The 24,135-nt window shown below is 35.6% G+C and overlaps 2 protein-coding genes and 1 pseudogene across 2 annotated transcripts in view; all 3 read left to right on the top strand.

Annotated features, from left to right (window-relative positions):
- Positions 1-9,369: 9,369 nt before the first annotated feature.
- Positions 9,370-10,341, top strand: LOC132181572 (uncharacterized GPI-anchored protein At1g61900-like; annotated as a pseudogene).
- Positions 10,342-12,624: 2,283 nt separating this feature from the next.
- Positions 12,625-16,595, top strand: LOC132181573 (disease resistance protein RGA2-like). The gene is made up of 3 exons (XM_059594822.1): positions 12,625-12,930; positions 13,586-15,056; positions 15,277-16,595. Exons 1-3 carry the CDS (start codon positions 12,625-12,627, stop codon positions 16,593-16,595), a joined length of 3,096 nt encoding a protein of 1,031 aa, XP_059450805.1.
- Positions 16,596-23,160: 6,565 nt separating this feature from the next.
- LOC132181574 (protein DETOXIFICATION 40-like) overlaps positions 23,161-24,135 on the top strand; it is a 4,555-nt gene continuing 3,580 nt past the window's right edge. The window contains exons 1-2 of the mRNA XM_059594823.1: positions 23,161-23,613; positions 23,695-24,132. Of these exons, the coding sequence (XP_059450806.1) occupies positions 23,278-23,613; positions 23,695-24,132 (774 nt within the window). The 5' untranslated portion in view covers positions 23,161-23,277. The remainder of the gene's footprint in view (positions 23,614-23,694; positions 24,133-24,135) is intronic.

Here is a 24,135-nt window from a genome sequence, read left to right on the forward strand (position 1 = left end):
CAAGTAGAACCTATACTGCATATTACTCCAGATCAATGTCGTCAGTTGCTTGATCTGATCAAACCACAAGAGAATCCGAATCATGATGTGAGTTATGCCAATCATGTAGGCCCTGCTTCATCTACTCAAGATCATTTGTTTTCAAACATGGCAGGTAATATTTCATCTTCATATTGTAGTTCTTTGAACCAACAATATTTTGTCTTTTCACCTTCGCATTCACAAATGCATGTTCAAACTTCTGTTTGGATTATAGACACAGGGGCTACAGATCATATGGTTAGTTCTATATCATTTTTCACTTCTATTACTGCAAAAGTGTCTAGAAATGTTAAGTTGCCTAATGGTCAGTTTGTTGAAGCCACTCATATAGGGACTGTCAAAATTTCTGACTCTTTCATTCTCACTAATGTCTTGTGTGTTCCATCTTTTTCATTCAACCTCATTTATGTTAGTAAACTTCTTCACAATGTTCATTGCTGCATTATTTTTCTTTCTGGACATTGTTTCATACAGAACTTACTCACTTGGAGGACGATTGGTTTTTGTGAAGAGATGAGTGGCTTGTTTCATCTATTGCTGCCTAAATCAAGGAGACATTCACCTGCTGTCCAGACTTTCATTCCACCTAGAGCTAATGTTTTTGCTTTAAGTCCTTTTAAAAATTCAATTTTTGATGTTTGGCATTTTAGGTTAGGTCACATTTCCAATTCCAGAATCAAACTTTTACATGATTCTATCCCTGCCATACCATGTAATTCTTCTACTATTTGTACTGTTTGTCCCTTAGCTAAGCAACGTAGGCTTTCATTTCCTATTAGTACCTCAAGTTCATGTTCTGTTTTTGAATTGGTCCATTGTGATTTGTGGGGACCTTTTGCTGTTTCATCAATAAATGGAAGTCACTATTTTCTTACAATAGTTGGTGATTTTTCCAAATATACATGGGTCTACTTACTTCATTCTAAATCTCAAACTAGCAATATCATTCAAACCTTTTACAACTTAGTTCTTACTCAATTCAAGGTCAAAATAAAAACAATTCGATCTGACAATGGCACTAAGTTTTCCATGCATGATTTCTTTAACTCTCATGGAATAATCCATCAACTTAGCTGTGTTGAAACTCCACAACAAAATTCTGTTATGGAACGTAAACATCAGCATTTGCTGAATGTGTCTCGAGCATTGCGTTTTCAAGCTCATTTACCTCTTAAATTTTGGGGTGATTGTGTTTTAACAGCCACTCACATTATCAACAGAATTCCTACTTCAAATCTTTCCAATAAGTCTCCTTATGAGCTTCTGTTCTCCAAAGTTCCATCATATGATCATCTTAAGGTGTTTGGTTGTTTGTGTTTTGTTTCTACTCTACATCGAAATAGAAATAAGTTTGATGCTAGGGCAAAGCCTTGTGTTTTTCTAGCATATCCTAATGGCATTAAGGGATATAAACTTTATGATCTTACTTCCAAAACTCAGGTTATATCTCGAGATGTTCATTTTCATGAGTCTGCTTTTCCTTTTGCTTATCCTCATCACTTCAATTCTGATGGTTACTTTGTGATTCCACATTCCTTGTCTGATATTCCAACTCCCACTAGTTCAATTCCTGTTTCTGCATCAGAAAATCTACCTAGAACTTCCATTTCTCATGTTTCATCTTCTACAGTTGATCCTTTACCTGATTCAATTGCTTCTTTACCTGAGTTATCCAATGTTTCAGTTCCTACTTGTATTCCTTCCAGAAAGTCTACTCGGCAGAAATGTAAACCTGGATATTTGCAGCAGTATCATTGTAACTTAGCTACTCACTCTTCCAATTCAATTGATCCTAAGAGTGATATTTCTGTTTCAGGTATTCCCTTTCCACTCAATTCTTTTCTTGATTACAATATGCTTTCTGATTCTTACAAACACTTTAGTTTGGCTGTCTCATCCCAAGTTGAGCCTCAGTTTTTTCATCAAGCTATATCTTCTCCTAAATGGCGTGAGGCCATGGCAACTGAAATCATTGCCCTTGAAGCAAATGATACTTGGGAAATTACTGATCTGCCTCTTGATAAGCACCCTATAGGCTGCAAGTGGGTTTATAAAATCAAATATCGAGCCAATGGGGAAGTTGAGAGGTATAAAGCTCGTTTGGTTGCAAAAGGGTATACTCAAAGAGAGGGTCTTGATTATAGTGATACATTTTCTCCAGTTGCCAAATTAACCACAGTGAGATGTCTTCTAGCTTTAGCAGCAATCCATAATTGGCATCTTCATCAATTGGATGTCAATAATGCATTTCTGCATGGATCCCTTGATGAGGAAATTTTTATGAAGTTACCTCCTGGTTTTGGTTTGAAAGATTCATCTAAAGTTTGCAAGCTTAAGAAATCACTTTATGGTCTTAAACAAGCCTCAAGGTAGTGGTTTTCTAAATTCTCTTCTACCCTTATACAACATGGTTTTACTCAATCCATGTCTGATTACTCTCTTTTTACTCAAGTAAAGAAAACCTCTTTTATTATTCTACTTGTATATGTAGACGATATTGTCATAGCAAGTAATGACAATCTAGCTATAGAAGAGCTTACAACATTTCTCAATTCTGTTTTTAGTTTGAAAGACCTTGGAGAATTGAAGTTTTTCTTAGGGCTTGAAATTGCAAGAAGTGCAAAGGGCATTTCCTTATAACAGAGGAAATATGCCTTAGAAGTTTTAGATGATTGTGGAATGCTTGCATGCAAACCCTCTTCTGTTCCTATGGAAGCTAATTTCAAGTTGTCTAGAGAAGAAGGTGAATTGATTTCTGATCCAACCACTTACAGAAGACTTGTGGGAAAGCTGGTTTATCTTACAATTACAAGGCCAGATTTATCATATTCTGTGCAATTGTTAAGTCAGTTCATGGATCCTCCTCGTCAGCCTCATCTTGATGCTGCACACAAGGTCCTTAGGTACATTAAATCCTCTCCTGGATAGGGCATTTTCTTCTCAGCTTCTTCAGAATTACATTTGAAGGCATTTTGTAATTCTGATTGGGCCGGATGCCCTGATAGTCGCAGATCAGTCACAGGGTTTTGTATTTTTCTAGGAGATTCCATCATCTCTTGGAAATCCAAGAAGCAACATACGGTCTCAAGATCCTCTGTTGAGGCAGAGTATCAATCCATGGCTGCTGTCACTTGTGAGCTTACTTGGTTACATGCTTTACTGAAAGATTTGCAACTTCAACTTCATCAACCAGCTTTGGTTTTTTGTGATAGTCAAGCAGCTATTCATATTGCTGCAAATCCTGTCTTCCATGAACGCACCAAGCACATCGAAATTGATTGTCACATTGTGAGAGAAAAAATTGCTACTGGTTTGATTCGCAAATTACATGTCCAGTCCAAGCATCAGCTAGCTGACTTACTTACCAAGCCTCTCTCTCGCACAGATTTTCATTCTCTGTTGTCCAAGTTGAATGTCATCAATATCTTCCATCCTGCTGAACATTCCACTTGAGGGGGCGTATTAAACTGTATTAAACTAATCTATTTAGTTAGTTTTACAGTTTAGGAAGATGATTAGATAGCAGCTGGTTAGTTATTCTTCATGCACGTGTGCATCACATGTAATGAAAGCAGTTAGATTAGTTTCTGATTAGTTAGCTTGATAATCTTGTATAAAAACAGAGTTCAATGTAATCACATATACATTCATTCATTCAATAAGAAAAGAGAATCAGTTCTTCTCTCTGTTTTCTTGTTAGGGCGCACAATGCCTTGGACCTACATCACTTCGTCAACTATATATAAAAGATGTTACAAGCTTGGTGTCCCTCCCAAGGGAGCTTAGACATGTTACCACTTTGCAACAGCTTGACATAGACAACTGCCCTACACTGAAGTCTTTACCGGAGTGGATAGGTGACCTCACTTCACTTTAGACGCTTGAAATCTTCAATTGTCCCAATTTAATATCACTGCCTGAAGGTATGCGCCGCCCCCCCACTTTAAGTCATTTGAAAATTGCGAATTGTCCTCACTTGAAGAAAAGATGTGAACAAGGAACAGGAGAGGATTGGCCAAAGATTGCTCACGTCCAGACTTTTGGAATAAGTAGTAATTTTGAGTCACCAATTTGACGGTAATTTTCTTCTTCTTCGGGTTCATCTTCGTTTTACTCTGTTAGGGTTTTGATATATATTATTTGATTTCATATGTGGAACTAACTGTAGGATGGAACAAACAAGGGTTTAAGAATATACATGTTTTCAGATCTTGACGACAATTAGATTCGCACAATGCTCTCAAATTTCCAGTATTGTTTCCCATCTTTCACGTCAATGACATTCCCATGTAAAATATCTTTCTTCTTCTTTTTTCTTTTTCAATGTTTCTTTCGTTTCCATTTGAAATTTTATTCTACAAATGGTAGCATCACGTATCGGGTAAAAGACTTATGATAGATCAAGGAAGTCAACCCCACCCAAAATTCTCATAAAAAACGCTCAATAGAAATTCCGCATAACTCTAAGTTTTCTCAGAATCAAATGTATGCAGAGTTAAACAGATTCTTTTTATTGTTATTGTTACTGGAGTCTAACTGCAACTCTCTCTGTTCGTGGATTGATTTGATCTTTTTACTATTTTCATTGGAAAAAATTTTGAGTTTATTGTTTGGTTTTTTGATGGTCAGAGAGACATGCATAGAAAAGCATCAATTCATGAAATGGGTGTGAGAATCATTGGGGGATTTCTGCTATATGCTAGGATATGGAAGCAATTCTGAATATTAATGTGGCAAAAATTGAATGACTGATGTATCTATGCTACATCACTGCCTATCAGGTGTTGAAAAGATCCAAGAAAGTCAAGGGGCAAATGAGAATCTCCAAAAGAGCACCTCACAGGATTCTCGTGCCCTGTTACGAATGTTGATGAGTTTGAGTGCACTGTGGAGTCTTCAAGACTTATGGTTGTTTGTGGAAGAATTGATCCTGTCAATGAGTATTGTGACCAAGTTTGCCAAAATGCTATACTAGATGCTGCTAGAAAAATTGCCCTATATGGTATGTCAAATATGGATGAGTTTCCCTGTCTCACCTGAGCACTCAACGAGGATTAATGATTGCAAGAATATTGTCCTCCGATAGCGGGCCAGTAAACTTGATCCTTCTTTAGCAAATAGTGTTCTTAGAAGACTTCCAAATTGCAATGTAAATAAAGGAAAATAATAAATAAGAAGCAAAAAGAAAGAACATGTCTGTCTTGAAAATTTGGCAAGACTCTGACAAAGACCTTGTATAGATATGACAAGGAGAGTTATGTGTCTCAATTGCAACAGCAGAGCTTCCTCACCAACTTGCAAGCCTTGAATTGTGCTGCATCACTTGGCATGAGGTTTCAGAAGGCAAATGTCTCCGACGATGTTTATAATCTGTGTCATATAAACCTCAAGGATTTCTCTCTTCAAGGTCAGTTGTATTCTATACCACTTGAATGAGCAAATGCATTCCTATTTCAGCCTGGTACCATTAATGCCACGTCATTTTTGTAGTGAGCAAAAATGCTCACGGCTTGCAAGCGCATACCATAAACCCAACATTTTCTATTTTAGTAGCTATGGAAAAAAGCTAGCCCTAGTGAAGTCAGAAGCTTAATTATCTTTTATAATTTTTCCATTAAGTAATAGCCTCACTCAAATCTTTCGCTCATACATTGCAGGTGGTCGATACACTGACAACTTGATGCTTCACCTGCTTGTGCCCTCATTACTGCTTCTCAACATGCTTCTTTGATATTCAGATTCACAATTACTTGCTTCTTTTGCCTCTTCTTTATAATGAAGAGGCAAAACTTTAAATTTCTTGGAAGAGCCCTAATCTATACATATACAATATACAATATAGATTGACTACTTGTATACATATACAATATAGAGAGAATGAGAGAGGGGTTATGCGCGCTAATTGCAATCACATGTAATTAGTTTTTTTATAATGAATAATAAATGAAGAAGATGAATTTTTATTCCTGCTAGTGCACATACTATATTTCCTTATCTCTCTTTGTTATTTTCTTTAGCGTAAAGTCCACTTAACCCCCTCAAACTACCATCCCAATGACAATCTACACTCCAAACTATCAATTGTGACAATTTACCCCCCAAACTACCAAAACAATGACAATGTACCCTTAATTTTAACAAAATGACGAAATTACCCTAACTAAAATAAAAACAAAAATACTAATTTTTTTTTTTCAAAATTTTAAGGGTATTTTTGTCTTATTCAAATTTTTATAGGGGTAATTTCGTAATTTTGCTAGTATTGAGGGGGTAAATTGTCATTGTTTTGGTAGTTTAGGAGGTAAATTGTTGTAATTGATAATTTGGAGGATAAATTGTCATTAAGGTGGTAGTTTAAAGGGGTTAAGTGAACTTTACCCTTTTCTTTATAATGAAGAGGCAAAACTTTAAATTTCTTGAAAGAGCCCTAATCTATTATTGGTACATCCTTACCTAGAGAGAGATTATTTAATATCTTGAACAAGTGACTATGATTTTAGTTCAATCACAAATTCTCATTTTCTCATTCTTCTTCATGATGTTGGTGAGTGGCATTGGAAATCAAAAACTTTAATCAGATTAGACTGATTAGTGATCAGTCATTCAACCATCTAGGTTTTGAGATGAATAAAGTTATTCTCTGAATTTATTAAGTTAACGCATATTCAAAATACATATAATTATTAATATTTTTTTTATCGGCAAGCTTTTTAAACATATTAAAAGAAAAATTCATCCAATTCAGTCTAGATGAAAATTTTGTCATAAGATATGGTTGAACCAAATTGGCTTACTAGCTATGGGTAGAGCCTGGCTTTAAATCTGACCACATACTGATCACATAGTGATGTTGGCCTTTTCTTTTGTTTTTGGACATCATTAATATTCTTTGGCCCTGTTTGCCGTTGGCCCTGGAACGGTACTGTTACAGGGCCGGTACTGTAGCATTTTTTTTTAATAATATATGTTTGATTGGTTTTAGTGAAAAAGTTTTGGGGGAAAAAGTGAAAAAATATATTTTATATGAAAAAATGTAAAAAATTTGTTTTGGAGTGATTTTTTTATTTGAATAATAATAAAAAAAATGATTGATGTGATATAAAAAGTAGAGATGTTGGGATTAATTTTAAGGTGAAAAGAATTTTTTTTTGGGATTGAGGGAGGCCGTAGAACAATACCGTTCCAGGGCCAATGGCAAATAGGGCCTTTATGTTTGTTTCTTTTGTTTTGTTGGGTTGTCAAATTGTTGTAAAGTCACAACTGGGTTCGGGCCTAATAATAGCATTATCACTTTATGTGCGGTGATGAATGAAATTACGTGTTCAAATTTGATTGGTGCATACATCATTACAAATAAAATAAAATAAGTTGCAAAACTATAATTGTGTACTATTTTTTTTTGTTCTCCAAATTGAATTGAAAGAAATTCTTTCAATTTAATTTATGAAATTGATTCGGTGAATTTTAAAAAATGCACCAGAGAGTCACATGTTTTGTTAATTATATTAAAAATGCATGTGATGTTAGGCTATGTGGAGCCTGGTTTGTGTCCAACTTGGTTTGAACCCGACCCCGATTTGAAGTTGGAAGTGTTACTGTTTAAATGATTTTTTTTTTTTTTTTTAATTTTTTAATTTTTTCTGATGAGGCTTATTGCATAGAGCGGAGGCTTGGGCTAACGTCAGTTTAATAAATTAATTTAGAATAAATTCTTCTAATCGAATTTGAAGAAAAATTTTGTTTGGGCAAAAATTCTGCCAACTTTAATTAATTTGAAAGAAAAACAACAAAATTAATTTAGAAGTTAGGTTTTTTTTTTTTTTTTTTTTTGACATATCCGCACAAAAGGGGGGAGAGGGATTAGTAACCTCCACTTCATTAGACGTGATCCAACCGATTGAGCTATTTCATGAAACAAAAGTTAGGTATTAAAATGTAAACAAAGCAAAAGAAAATTTTAATTTGGCTTGTAGTACATAATTGTACATTATGGAATGCTGAGTTGGCCAAACAGATTGTAATTATTTAATTTTATATCAATATATGTTAATGTTTTATATGGAAAGAAACTTGGTGCTGCAGTGGAACTATTGGTGGAGAATCTGGCAGCAGGTGCAGGTGGTCTAGGGCTGAAGTTCCTTACTGGAAACTTGGCAGGGTATGGTCCACGGCCTTTGAAGGACTTTTGTCCTTGTTTTTGTGTGAACAAGGAAAAAGTTGAGGTGTCTGCAGATGAAGCTTGCTGCTGGTTGAGCAGTGTTTCATGGTTGACAAGCTCCTCTTGAAAATCATCCAGTGTGAGTTGTCTCTCTCTGGTTATCAGAGAGACAGTAGTAACAAAATTATTGAAGGAGGGATTGAGACCATTGAGGAGAAAAGAGATCAGATCCTCATCAGGGACAGGTTTCCCTACTACTCCTAATTGATCAGACCATACCTTGGCTAATTGAATGTAATCTGAGTAGGTCAAGGAGCAATTGTCTTTTGAGATTGGTGGAGACTCAGCAATTTTCTTTTGAGATTGGCAATTCGAGACCTCGAATTGTTAGCAAACTTTGTTGCTAAAGTTGACCAGACTTGTCTGGAAGTATCAAGTCCATAAACTGTGAACAGAACTTTCTCAGAGAGTGTCAGATTGATCCAGCTGAGGATACATTGATCCAGCTGAGGATACATTGATCCTTTATGTTCCAGATGGTAAATTCTAGATTGAGAGTTTCCTTCCCGCTGTCATCTTTGATCAATTTGGGAGGGCATGGTTCAGATCCATCAACTATGCCTACTAGATCATGGGTGCGCAGGATAGGAAGAAATTGTGTTGTCCAACCAAGGAAGTTGTGACCTTCAAGCTTTCCATTGAATTGGGAAAGTGTAGGTGGAGAGAAGGTTGATGCAGAAGAAGAAGATGTGGGAATTGCCATTGAAAACAGATTGGTGATGATAAAGGAGAAGAAGAAATTTGGGGTGTGTGCCTACAAGGGCTCTGATACCATAAAGGATTTCTTAGAGAACAGAATTTGGCGGAATACTTTCTATTGCATTCTCATTGAGTATATATAAGCAAGGAGTTACAAGTATAATCAAACTTAAAGTTTTACAACTTTAACTTGAAGTAGAAGTAATCTAATAGAAAAGCTAGATACGCTTGAAGTCTGCGCTTGAGCCCACTTGCGATGCCATGCTTGTTGTGTGGATCATGAGGTGATCCTGCTGCACTAGCGGCTACTGGAACATCTGCTATGTGATTAGCAGGATCATCAGATAGCTTAACAAAGTTGAACCAGTTCATTTTTTTTTCGTTAGATTCTTTCAAAGTTCTTCATCATAATGAAAATCCTTTCACGAGCTCTTCCATCAAAATGCTTAACTGTATGGTGTCCTCAATTTGACGCAACAGTAGTGATCATTATTGGTCAGTCAAGTAATCAGTACTCCAGGAGCCTTTCTCTGAACAACACTCATGCTAATCACTGTCTCTCAGAGTCTCAGGTGTTGAGCAGATCCTAGAGAGTTAAGAGGCAAATGATAATCTCCAAAAGATCTGTTCGTTTCACCCAGAGAACCTCACAGAATTCTCTTGCTCTGTTTTGAGTGCATTGTGGAGTCTTCAAGACTTATGGTTGCTTGTGGAAGAATTGATCCTGTCAATGAGTGTTGTGACCAAGTTTGCCAAAATGCTATACTAGATGCTGCTAGAAAAAGATATGTCAAATATGGATGAGTTCCCTTTCTCACCTGAGCACTTAACAAGGATTGATGATTGCGAGAATATTGTCCTCAGGTAGCTGGCCAGTAAACTTGATCCTTCTTTAGCAAATACTGTTCTTAGAAGACTTCCAAATTGCAATGAAAATAAAGGTTAGCATGAAAATAATAAATAAAAAGCAAAAAGAAAGAACATGTTTGTCTTGAAAATTTGGCAAGTCTCTGACAAAGACCTTGTATAGATATGCTTTTTCATTATTATCTCGAAGAATCAATTAGGAATACTAAATTCTACGTCTGACTTGCTGATCTTCAATTTGTTTTATTACTTGGTTCAGTCTGTCCACTGGTTTTTCCCAACATGACAAACATGTGAAAGAATGTGGAAATCTGATAAACAACCAGACAGCTTGCCGCAAAGCCATGGAGAGTTATGTGTCTCAATTGCAACAGCAGAGCTTCCTCACCAACTTGCAAGCCTTGAATTGTGCTGCATCACTTGGCATGAGGTTACAGAAAGCTAATGTCTCCTACAATGTTCATAATCCGGGTCATATAAATCTCAAGGATTTCTCTCTTCCAGGTCAGTTGTAGTACTCTATAGCACTTAAATGAGCAAATGCATTCCTATTTCAGCCTTGTAGAAAGAAATGATTCTGATAAGTGTGCTTTTTTTGTGATTCGTTGTTGATGCTGGTGGAATTTACTAATGGAATATGCCAGTGGGATCACAAGGTACTGCTTTTATTTTGAAAATGCTGTTTTCTAGCTATTTAAACATCATAATCTTGCAGGTTTCAGTTTGATGTTCCATGTAATTTATCTTGCTTGCATCTCAAGATTTGTAGCAGAGGCCTTTATTTGAGTTCTTTGTGTAGGTTTGCTTTCAGTGTCTCCTGATCTTCTAGGATCATGTGAGTCTTCTACTCACTTTGATTACCTTACAAGATTGGTTTTCTTATAATCTCCATACGAAATAGTCTCTTTGAAAATCGAAGGTGCGAAAAGTTTCCTGGCCATGCTACCTTTATCTTCTGCTACAATGTAAACTTCTGTTAACAAATATGAGCATGGAATTGCATGTCTCCCCCCTGCCGCCCTACAAAAGAAGAAAAAAAAAAGGAGTTGTTTAAATCATGATGAAACTTGAAATTAGCTATGGCATGCGCTTATAGTGTAGGCGTTGATAGTAATATATTTGTTACATTTAAAATGCTTCTGGAAATTCCTTTCTTTATTCTTCAGTGAGATTTCTGTAAAGTTAACTTTGTTTCATCCGTTTGTTTTTTTTAGAATCCTGGCTGCCTTTTACCAAGCTGCCTTCAGCTGCAACATATGATAAAACTTCAGGGATCGGCTTCATTTGTGATCTTAATGATAACATTGGAGCTCCTTGGCTCTCTAAATCTTATGTCCTGCTTCTACCTGCAATAAAAGTATGGCTCAAATGTTTAATCTTCCTTTGTCAATGGACTCTATTTTTGCTTACAATGTTCTGTGTCCACTTTTTTACTGCACCACCTCCCTCTTTCTCCCTCCCACTTTTTTATTGATTTCTCCTGGACTTTGTGGAATTGCAGCTGCCAACCTTCCAGCACTCCCCACAGCAGCATCTGCACAAAGTGGTAAGGGACTTCGACCTATATTGCTGCGTAAAAAAAAAAAGGTTAGTTTTTTTTTAATTTGTGCAGCGAGTCACGTCTTTACTCAACTCAACTAACCTTTACTCCCCACTAGATTGAAATTGGGGCTGCATGGATCTTCTTAGGAGATTATACAAATAAAATGAAAATGTAATTTGGCAGTGATATGAAAGTTGGAAACCTATGTCTCTAATATGTCAGGCTTCTAGCTGCTGGCAAAACTCTATTCACCTCTGCATATTAAATGTCATCTTGCTAGATAATTCATTCTAAAGTAGACTCATGCTAATAATTGTCTTCTGGTATGATACTAAGGAAAATTGCTGACCCAAGTAGAGTCAGAAGCTTATCCTGACTAATAATTCATTCATTCTTTTATAATTTCTCCATTAAGTAATAGCTTCACTCAAATCTTTCACTCATACTTTGCAGGTGGTCAATACACTGACAACTTGATGCTTCACCTGCTTGTGACCACATTCCTGCTTCTCAACATGCTTCTTTGATATTCGTATTCACTGCTACTTGCTTCTTTTGGCGACAAACAGAAGCTGCTCTTTGTTGAAAACAGCTTCATTAATCTTAACTACTTGTATGCATAAGAATATTGAATATCTTGAAGAAGTTTCTCATTTTCTCATACTTTTTGGGATGGTAAGTGGCATCGGAAATCAAATATGTAGACATTTTAACTGATGACGGGGAAATAAGCATGTCTCAGAATTAGTCATTTACCCACTCAAATTCTGAGATGGATAAAGTTTTATTCAAAAGAATTTTCTTCAACCTAATTTATTAAATTAAAATGTACGTGTCCAAAATGCATGTAATTCTTGCAACTTTTTTTTTTTTTTTTTTTTTTTTCAAGTTTTCACATGTATTTTAAAAATTACACATGAGAATCACATGCTTTATTAAAAATACAAATAAAAACTATATGCATTAATAAAAAAAGGTTTTCAAACTCTTCTGAAGGTAAACTTCGTGGAAAGATATGGAGATACTAATTTTCTTTGGGGAGTTGTTGGGTTGTCAAATGGTTGAAACTTTTAACAACACAACTGGTTTTGGGCCTAATAAAAAAGCATTATCACTTTGACCACTGAGATAAACGCCATGGCCGCATCAAATCAGTAAGAAAAAATGGATGACATTTAGCTTTACTTCAATAATACACCAAACACACTCTTTCTTAATTCTACGCTCCAACACCTCTCTGCTTGAACACCAACAAATGGCCGAAGCAGTTCTCGTTGACACCGCTGTGAGTATTGCTGAAAGTTTGGGCTCTCTGGCGCTCCAGGAGATTGGACTGCTATGGGGTTTCAAATATGAGCTTAAAATGCTCGGCAACACGGTTTCCACCATCCAAGCTGTATTTTTGGATGCCGAGGAGCAGCAGGCCCAAAACCATGCGGTCAAAGATTGGCTTCGAAAGCTCAAGGATGCCATGTACGACGCCGATGACTTGCTGGATGACTTCTCCACTCAACTTCTACGCCGACAAGTGATGACACGGGATAATAAGATGGCAAAACAGGTAAATTCACAACAGAAATTTGATAATTATAATTTTAAGAGTAATGATAGATGTTTGTGTGTGTCTACCTAAGATTGATGTGACTTTTAAAATCATTGTTGGATCGAAATTTAATAATGATCTATCACAAAGACCAGGAGAGACACAAAGACCACATCAATTTGTTCATTCTAATGTTAAACCCAACTATAAGTAATGATATATGTCACTTTTGTGACTACCAAAAATTGATGTGGCTTTTAAAATTATCATTGGATCAAAATATAATAATAATCTGTTACAAATCTAATGGTAATTTTAAAAGTCATATCAATTTTGAATGCACAGAACAAAAAGACAAGGGCTACATCAATTTGTTCATTCTAATGTTTTTTTATTTTATTTTTATTATATTTTATTTTATTTTATTTTATTCATTCTAATGTTAAACCCAACTATTAAAGGACATCATGCAAAATGTCCAACAGTAGGGGAATTCTAAAACTATCATAACAAACAGATTCGAATGAGTGGTTCTAAATGAAAGAACAAAAAAAAATCTAACTTACAACAATTACAAACACGACCTTCAAATTTTCCCTTAATTACGGACATAGCCCAAAAAATGTTTTAACTTTTCGGAATGGACCATACTAAATATTTGGGGTTATTACAGGTGCGTAACTTCTTTTCCAAATCGAACCAGCTTGCATATGGCTTTAAAATGGGTCATAGGATCAAGAAACTTCGTAAGAGATTGGATGAAATCGCAGCTGATAGGATCAAATTTGGCTTCACTGAGCGTCCTACGGCTACAAGGACACAATTTGAGCATAGGAAAAGAGAAGATACACATTCTTTTGTACGTGATGAGCAAGTAATTGGAAGAGAGGATGAAAAGAAGGCTGTTAAAAAGTTGTTATTGGATTCTGATGCGAAAGAGGATGTTTCCATCATTCCCATAGTTGGAATTGGTGGACTAGGTAAGACTACTCTTGCTCAATATGTGTTCAATGACGAGGAAGTCCAAAACCATTTTGAGCTCAGACTGTGGGTGTGCGTCCCTGATCCTTTTGATATGAAAATTATTGTTCAAAAGATTGTAGAATGTGCAATTGAAAGGAGACCCGAAACCCTTGAGATGGATTTGTTACAACGTCTGCTTCGATCAAAAATGGATAGAAAACGATATTTACTTGTTTTAGATGATGTATGGAATGAGAATCGTGGTACATGGTTGGACTTGGAAACACTGTTATTAGGTGGCTTGAGGGGAAGCAAAGTTTTGATTACTACACGTAGTACAAAAGTTGCAGAGATCACAGGCACAGTGTCACCGTATCTTCTCGGAGGTCTATCTGAAAGCAATTCTTGGGATTTATTTAAGAAAATGGCATTTAAAGATGGGAAAGAGCCAAAGAATACAAAGTTAGTAGAAATCGGAAGGGAGATCCTACAGAAGTGTGCACAAGTTCCTCTTGCTATAAGGAGCATAGGGAGTCTATTATACTTCAAAAACTCAGAAGTTGATTGGTTGTATTTTAAAAATAGTGAGCTTTACAAAATAACTCAACAAGATAATGGTATTTTCCCAATACTTAAGTTGAGTTATGATCATCTCCCGTCACAATTGAAGCAATGTTTTGCTTATTGCTCTTTGTTTCCAAAAGATTTTGAAATTGAAGTGGAGGTGTTGATTCAACTATGGATAGCTCATGGCTTTATTCATTCATCAGATACAAACAGATGTCTTGAAGATGTTGGTCGCGAGTATTTTATGAATTTGCTTTGGAGGTCATTCTTCCAAGACATAAATATAAATGAATATGGTGATATAGAAGCATGCAAAATGCATGACCTTATTCATGATCTTGCAGAGTCAGTAGCAGGGGATGAGTGCATAATTTCAATTCCAAATGTAGAAAAAGTAGTTGAAATAACTCGTCATATGACATGTGATTCTTTAGATTCATTAAGGGATATTCCAACTCCCTTGCTCAAGGCACACAAAATGAGAACGCTTCTTTTGCTATTTCCAACAAGGCCTAGCCATAATCCAGTCTACGATACAATTATTTCAAGTTTTGAATGCTTGCGTGCTTTGAATATGAGTGGATCAAACATTCAAGACGTGCCGAATTTCATTGGCAAGTTAAAGCATTTAAGATTTCTTGATCTTTCTTGGAATAGAAATATTGAACTGCTCCCCGCTTCTATAACTCAATTGCAGAATTTGCAAACACTACGACTTAATAATTGTAGTAGGCTTCAAGAATTGCCTGAAAACACTAGAAACTCGATCAGTCTTAGGCATCTTGCACTTCATGAGTGTTACAGTTTGACTCATATATATGCCGGATGGACTAGGAAAGTTGACTGCTCTCCAGACACTAACACTATACACTTTGGGGAAGAAGGAAAGTTCTATTCCAAAGCAAAAGGGTGGGCTAAGAGATCTCAATAGTTTAGATGAGTTGAGAGGAGAATTACATATCAAGTGTTTAGAGCACTTGAGATCTTCTCCATTAGAAGCCAAGGCCGCAAACTTGGAGAGGAAGCAATACCTTCGAAGTCTAGAATTAAAGTGGAACCCACAAGATGGTAGTGATAGTGATACAACAATTGCAAATGATGAACAACTGTTGCAAAACCTTCGGCCACACCTAAATTTGAAACAATTACATATACATGGGTTTGCAGGTGTGAGGTTATCCAGTTGGGTGTCCTTGCTCTCGAATTTGGTTGATATTACCTTATGGGATTGTAAATGGTGCCAGCATATCCCACCATTGGACTGTTTCCCTTCTCTCAAGATGCTTCATCTTAGGAAGTTAAGTGCACTGGAGTACATAAGCAATGATGGCAATGATGTGTCCTCTTTGTCCCTTGAAAGTCTCACTCTTAGCGATTTGCCTAAGTTGAGGGGATGGGGGAGGATGAGGGATGCAGTAACAGCTAAGCATGACAAACACCATCATCTTCCATTATTTCCATCATTTCCATGCCTTTCCTCTTTAGATATTAGTGATTGCCCTATGATGTGTCTAATACCAGTCATAGCACCTGGGAGCGAAACAACACCCTCCTCCTTTTCCCTTTCCACTCTCTCCAAATTGAAGTCTCTTTATCTTCAATGTTTAGAGGAACTTGAATATCTTCCAGAGGAGTGGCTGCAAAACCTCACTTCTCTTGAGACTCTGGAGATTTCGGAATGTCGTAAACTACGAATACCCATGTCTCCACTCTTTCAACATCTCACTGCACTAGAAGATCTGCAGATTTCTACCCCCAAGGAACTTGTTAGCAATGAGGTTGAAAAGGGCGCACAATGCCTTGGATCTACAACACTTCGTCGGCTATATATACAAAATGTTCCAAACTTGGTGTCTCTCCCAAGGGAGCTTAGACATGTTACCACTTTGCAAGAGCTTCAAATTGAGAACTGCCCTACACTTAAGTCTTTACCGGAGTGGATAGGCAACTTCACTTCACTTCAGATGCTTAAGATACTCAATTGTCCAAATTTAGTATCACTGCCTGAAGGGATTCATATCCTCCCCTCTCTACATTATTTGATAATTGGTAGGTGTCATCACTTGGAGGAAAGATGTGAACAAGGAACAGGCGAGGATTGGCCAAAAATTGCTCACATCCCATACTTTTATTGTGGGCAACAGTTCTTCTGATCGTATGGAATGGATTCATAGCCTAACGCACCAATTATTCTTCAGGTTTTTAAGCCACCATTAGACAATAATTTTCCTCTTCTTGTTGGTCATCTTTGTTTATTACTCTGTCAGGTTTTTGGTATATAATATTTGATTTCATATGGAACCAACTGTAGCATGGAACATAGACACATTTTCAGACCTTGTTGACAACCAGATTTGCACAAAGCTCTCAAATTTGTATTGTTTTCTATTTTTCACTTCAATGCAATTCCCGTGTATAAGATATATCTTGCTTCATTTTTTTTTTTTTTCTTTTTTGTTTTTTAAATGTTTCTTGCGTTTACATTGGAAATTTCTACTCTACAAATGGTAGCATCACGTAGTGGCCCTAGTGGATAATTTATGATAGACACAAGTCACTCCCATTCCAATTTTTCATAAAAACTCAATAAAATTTTGCAAAACTCTAGGTTTTCTTAGAATCAAATGCATATTTAGGCAGATTTTTATTATTTATTTATTATTATTGTTGTCGGAGTCTAACTGCAACTCTCTCTGCTTATAGATTGATTTTTGGGTTAAATACGTTTGATCCTTCGGTAGCTTAACGACTTTATTATTTTCTACCTAGAATATTTGAATTTGTATGGTCGACAATATCTCGCTTATAATTAAAAATGAAGGTGATATGTCTAAGATCACTTGTGGACTATGTGAGTTTGCTTGTGCCACACACCTTTTTCCCTACTCCATGGACCATTGTTTGTGATTGTGGGTCATGAATCTTTGCTAGCTCTTTACTCTAGATGTTAAGAGACATAATACACCTTGTCCCACATTGGAAATATTAAGAAGCTTCCCTCCCATTTGGCTCCTATATAAAGAGTCCCCCTTATGTACAAAATCACTCATTCAATAAATGCAATATGTAGCCAAGAGGGCTTTAGTGCGTAAATGTAGGCATACTGTCGAACTACCTTAAATCTTGTGTCTCTCGTGTTTCTTTCTCTTTTGCTTAGTTATTATTCTGCATTTATATTTTCGCTTTTATTTCCGCATTATGTTTTCTTTCACTAGAGACCTTTGTCGATGCTCAAGGCTTCCAACCTTTTTTTATTTTTATTTTTATTTTTTGGGTCAAGCCCATACCATAAACCCAACATTTTCTATTTTAGTAGCTATGGAAAAAAGCTAGCCCTGGTAGAGTCAGAAGCTTATCTTTTATAATTTTTAGGTCTTTACCAATCGTTTCTCCATTAAGTAATCACTCAAATCTTTCACTCATACATTGCAGGTGGTCGATACACTTCTTGATGTTTCACCTGCTTGTGCCCTCATTACTGCTTTTCAATATGGGTTACGTGAATGATTTTTGCAAACACAAACACGTAAAGGGATATAATTTAAATTCTGAGGGAACCTAGATCTTAGATTTTGAGAGGATCTAGACCTTTTAGATTTTGAGAAAACCTAAAATCCTTTTTTCAAACACAAGGTTTGAGATTAATTCTCTGATCCATTTATTAATGAGTTTGATGTCTATAAATAGACAATAACAATGCATAGTGAAAATAAAAGACTAAGTAAAATAAACTATTCTAATGATAATACTTATCTCTAATATTTAAATTCAGATCTCTACTTCTAATATTATCTATAAAGATAACATATTATCCAAGATATTTTAATCATAAAATACCTTTATTAATAGACCCTTAACAGTATGCTTCTTTGATTTTCAGATTCACTATTACTTGCTTCTTTTGGCTACAAACAGATCAAAACATGCAGCTTCATAAATCTTGACTACTTGTATTCATATATATACTATATACAGAGAATGAGAGAGGGGTTATGCTAATTGCAATCACATGTAATTAGTTTTTTTATAATGAAATATAAATGAAGAAGATTAATTTTTATTCCTGCTAGTGCACATGCTATATTTCCTTCTTTCTCTTTGTTATTTTCTTTATAATGAAGAGGCAAAACTTTAAATTTTTTGAAAGAGCCCTAATCTATAATTGGTACTTCCTTACCTTGAAAGAGATTATTTAATATCTTGAACAAGTGATTATGATTTTAGTTAAATCACAAATTCTCATTAATTTTCTCATTCTTCTTTAGGATGTTGGTAAGTGGTATTGGAAATCAAAAACTTTAATCAGATTAGACGGATTAGTGATCAGCCATTCACCCAAAATGTGTTTTATTTATATATATATATATATATATATATATAAGATATGTTTTGTTATGCTTTTAATTGAACCACCGAACAACTATTTTTTTACTGATGACATCTTTGTTTTCTTTTCTATATGTAATAGGAACACAAGTATGAATTTTGCTCATTTTGAGGGGAATGTTTAAAGAGATATGATTTAGGAACTTCACACCTTATTTTGTTATGATGAGGTTGGTGCAAGGATTCTACTCTACCTAATTTTTTTATTATTATTATTATTTTTTTGTGAATGATGGTTAGACTTAGATGTGCTTTGCTGATCTAGTGTTTTGCCTTTTTTTTTGGGTCAATTTGTATGATCTTGTTCCTGCTATCTGTTGTGAAGAGGCGCGGGGGATGAGTTGATATGATAGTAGGGGAATGTGATGCAGCGGATGTGTAAACTAGTCATGATGTCTCTTTGCCTTCTGGAATATCATATTTTTTTTGGAATCTTTGCATTCATGCGTTCTTTGTTTTAATTAACAACCTAACATTAATTCCATTGAAATATGAATCATTTTGTTGTCAGTTTGCATTTGTGATCATCCTCGGGTTTTGGTGTGCAAGATGTGTTAGGAAATTAATCCTATTTCCCAAGACCCGTTAGATGCGAAAAATAAAAGAATACGGAATAATAAAGATAAGCAATCACACACGACATAAATATTTAAGTGGCTCGGCTTAACAAGCCTACATCCATTGGCGGAGACGACCCAGAGAAAATTCACTATCAAAAGATGAGTACAAGAGAGTAACAGGGTGAGAAAACCACTCAAACCCAAAGCCCCAAATACATCCAATTCTCACTTTGCCCAAAAGAGAATAATAACAAAAAAGGAAAAACAAACTCTCTATTTTCTTGCTCTCACCTTTTCTTTCTCTCAATTGCTTTTGGCACACAAAAACATAAGGAGCTCATGCCTTTATATACTAGGCAAAGTCGGTGGAAATCTCCGAGAGCCAAGAGGAATCCCAATAAGTGTGGGACAAGCATTCCAACTCCAACTAGGAGAAGGAATCCAAGTACAAGACAAACTTGTAAACAAACCAAAACCAGTTGGGTCCCACCATAACTTTCAAGGCACGCATAACAAGATGCAATCTTAATATTTCCACAAGATAATTCTTTCATATGAGATTCAGGAAAAAGTCTTGGTAGATGATAAGTTTTGCTGCTTTTGCTATGATATTTTTCTTGTGATAAATCATGGTTGTGTGAGTTTTTATGGAGTTGTGGGAGTTATGGAAATCTGCTTGGTAATCATTTATGAGTTGGTCTATATAGGTACCATATATGTTGGTTATCATTGATTGGTAATCTTCTTCTTTGGAAATAATTCTGGATTGATTTTGGAAGAGATTTAGTTTTTGTATCATGCGGGGTATCTGAAAATGTTACATTGAGGTCCCAGAATTGGCACCTTATAGCATATATTAATATCAACCATGTGATCTTATGAGCCTTCATTATTGGGGTATTAGCTTTGTGTTTGCCAAAGTATACTTTATTCTATAACTTAGTTACTTTGGAAGAATGAACAGAGCAATTTAATTTGTTGAATGAAAGTATATTATTTGAACATGAAATTATAGCTTCCATAATCCAAGTTCATCTCTCTTTCTATAGCTTCATTTAGTTTTGGTTATTTTCTTTGGGGAAATTTCTTGTCTAATATATGCTCTTCTTTTCTGTGCAGTTACAATATGGTATTGATGAGTCATATAAGTTATCAGTTCTTACATCTAGGAAGCTTTCTTTGTAATCCTCTTTTTGCTGCTTAGTGCTTAGCTATATATGAAGTTTAATTTCTCAAGAAACATTGTTGTTGATATATGCCTTCTTTGGCATCTGCTTAAAAACTTGACAATTATGTAGTTTTCTCATGCTACTTTAAGACTTATTCATTAAAAATGTGTAATGAACTCTATTTCAGACCTTTTAACATATTTAACTAGAAAAAGAGTTCTTGAGATAAGCTCTAACATATTGTTATGTTTAAATCATTCATGCCGAACAATTTAAAACATTAATCGGCCAAAAAAAAAAGCATTTGATGTAGACGACGATGATCATTAGCAACGATAAATATCGTCGTTGATATGTGAGTCATTAGCGACGACATTGGCATTTAAGAAGCATTTTCAGCAACAACTTTTGATAGTTATTAGCGACGACATGTGTTGTTGCTACTGACTACCAACAATGACAACCTTGCATGTGTCGTCACTATTAAGTCTTTACCGACGAATTACTTGCAACGACTGGGGGCAACGACCATAGTCGTTGCTGATATTGATTAGTGATGACTTGTGGGCCTTTATCGACGACTTTGAGTCGTCGTTAAAGACCGATTTTCCTATAGAGTAGGTTTTGAGATGGATAAAGTTTTACTCCATATGGAGAATAGTTTTTTACATCTCAATTTATTAAGTTAGCGCGTATTCAAAATGCATGTAATTATTACTATTTTTTTATGGGCAAGCATTTTAAACATTAAAAAAAAAAAAAAAATCGTCCTAGACGAAAATTTTGCCATAAGATATGGTTGAACCAAATTGGCTTACTAGCTATGGCTAGAGCTTGGATTTAAATCTGATCACATACTGATCACAAAGTAATGTTGGCCTTTTCTTTTGTTTTTGGACATCATTAATATTCTTTATGTTTGTTTCTTTTGTTTTGTTGGGTTGTCAAATTGTTGTAAAGTCACAACTGGGTTCGGGCCTAATAATAGCATTATCACTTTATGTGCGGTGATGAATGAAATTACGTGTTCAAATTTGATTGGTGCATACATCATTACAAATAAAATAAAATAAAATAAAATAAGTTGCAAAACCATAATTGTGTACGATTTTTTTTTTCTTCCTCTAAATTGAGTTAAAAGAAATTCTTTCAATTTAATTTATTAAATTGATTCCATGAATTTTTAAAAATGAAACAGAGAGTCACATGTTTTGTTAATTATATTAAAAATGCATGTGATGTTAGGCTATGTGGAGCCTGGTTTATGTCCAACTCGGTTTGAACCCGATCCCGATTTGAAGTTGAAAGTGTTACTGTTTAAATGATTTTTTATTTTTTATATTTTTTTTTAGGCTTAGCGCATAGAGGAGCGGAGGATTGGGCTGACATCAGTTTAATAAATTAATTTAGAAGAAATTCTTCTAATCGAATTTGAAGAAAAATTTTGGTTGGGCTAAAATTCTTCCAACTTAATTAATTTGAAAGAAAAACAACAAAATTAATTCAGAAGTTAGGGGGTTTTTTTTTTATATGTCCACACACGTGGGAGAGGAAAATTCAAACTAATAATTTTTACTTCATTAAACGTGGTCCAACCAATTGAACTACCTCTTAGAAACAAAACTTAGATATTGAAACGTAAACAAAGCAAAAGAAAATTTTAATTTGGCTTGTAGTACATAATTGTACATTGTGGAATATTGCTGAGTTGGCCAAACAGATTGTAATGATTTAATTTTATATCAATATATGTTATGTTTTATATGGAAAGAAACTTTGGACTTTGATATCTCTCTTCAATTCCCTGCAAGAAAATGTTAACAAAATATGACGTGTGTGCTGTAATCATATACTAGTCGTCTCCTTTGCGTCTGGGGCATCTCCGCAATTTCAACATCCAATGATTTTCCCTAATTAATTGAGTAACAAAAATGAAGATATAATAATCAATTAATAACGTTTTCAACATTGATGTCTCCAGTCTCCCTCCCGTTCGTTTTTGGTCAACAGAACAAAACTACGTTGTGGGGTTCTTTTTTGGCAGCTTTCACATTAATTGCACACCTCACCTTTCCATTAATTTCCTTGGTAATATTCATTTCATGGAAATATCTTACCATTCATGTTCATGGCTTTTTTTATTTTTTTTATTTTTTATTTTTACTCAATCCATCTCATCAGATTTTCCCACAAATTGAAGAAAATAGATAAATTTTCCTTCCAAATTCTGTTGTAAGAATTTAATCCAAACTCACTTATTACATTAATATGTGTTTAAATTAGAACCAATTTAAAGAAAAATTCTGTCCCAAAAAAAATATACTCCCAACAATTTTTTTTTTTTTCTTCTTCTTTCTTTATTTTTATTTTTGTTAGGAATGTTATGTTTCGACTTTTGGTCAACCTTAGCTAACAAAGTATCAAGCGGTTGGATTCGAATTCTTAACAATTTGCTGCGGGGATTATTAGTAATATGAGAACAAATGTAAGAGTAAACTGTTAAATGGTTAATGATCTAGACGACAAAATTGCTGAAGTTGTTGTCTTTCATGGGTTTGCATGTCAAAAGTTGTCACTTCTACCGCAATTGCACGCTTCTCAAGCAGCCGCATCCATACATACCCATTCTCTCCTTTAAATTCTTCCTCCGCCGCCACTTGCAGATATATATATATACCACCCCAATTAAGCACCAAACTCTCCTCGATCCCCAACTCGACATGGGGTCTTCAGAAAATAACATCCTTCAACCTCTGCTTCAAACAAACCCACCATCTTTGTCGTCCCAATCATTCACCACAAAGCACCGATCAAGCGGCGAGCTTGAGAGCGTATTGTCCGACACTACCCTTCCCTTCTTGCTGCGTCTCCGACACGCTTCATGGATCGAGCTCAAACTCCTTTTCTTCCTCGCTGCTCCGGCGGTTGTCGTTTACATGATCAACTACCTCATGTCCATGTCCACCCAAATCTTTTCCGGCCACCTCGGTACCCTCGAGCTCGCTGCCGCCTCTCTCGGCAACACCGGCATCCAAGTCTTCGCCTACGGCCTCATGGTACATAAAAATTATATCTTTCTCATTTATCTCTGATTTCAATTACATATTTCACGTGATTTAACGATTTATAATGTATAGTTAGGAATGGGGAGTGCTGTGGAGACTCTATGTGGGCAAGCATATGGAGCACAAAAGTACGAAATGCTAGGAATATATTTGCAAAGATCAACCGTCATCCTAACTGTAGCCGGCTTCCTCCTAAGCATCATATACATCTTCTCCAAGCCCATCCTAATATTTCTCGGCCAGTCGCCGGAAATCGCTTCCGCCGCCGCAGTTTTTGTCTACGGCCTAATCCCTCAAATCTTCGCATATGCAGTAAACTTCCCCATCCAAAAATTTCTACAAGCTCAAAGCATAGTGACTCCTAGTGCATATATATCAGCAGCCACTCTAGTGATACACCTTTTGCTCAGCTGGGTGGCGGTTTACAAGATCGGGCTTGGGTTGTTGGGGGCATCGTTGGTGCTGAGCTTTTCATGGTGGATTATAGTGGTGGCACAGTTTGTGTACATAGTG

This window comes from Corylus avellana, chromosome ca5 (genome assembly GCF_901000735.1).
Source record: "Corylus avellana chromosome ca5, CavTom2PMs-1.0".
NCBI classification, from domain to species: Eukaryota; Viridiplantae; Streptophyta; class Magnoliopsida; order Fagales; family Betulaceae; genus Corylus; species Corylus avellana.

Excerpts from the sequence above, each read along its gene's own strand:
- LOC132181573 (XM_059594822.1), top strand. The coding sequence starts at position 12,625 with ATGGCCGAAGCAGTTCTCGTTGACACCGCTGTGAGTATTGCTGAAAGT. Across the intron at positions 12,931-13,585 it reads ATAATAAGATGGCAAAACAG|GTGCGTAACTTCTTTTCCAA; the intron begins GTAAATTCACAA and ends GGGTTATTACAG. Across the intron at positions 15,057-15,276 it reads AGACGTGCCGAATTTCATTG|GAAAGTTGACTGCTCTCCAG; the intron begins GCAAGTTAAAGC and ends CGGATGGACTAG.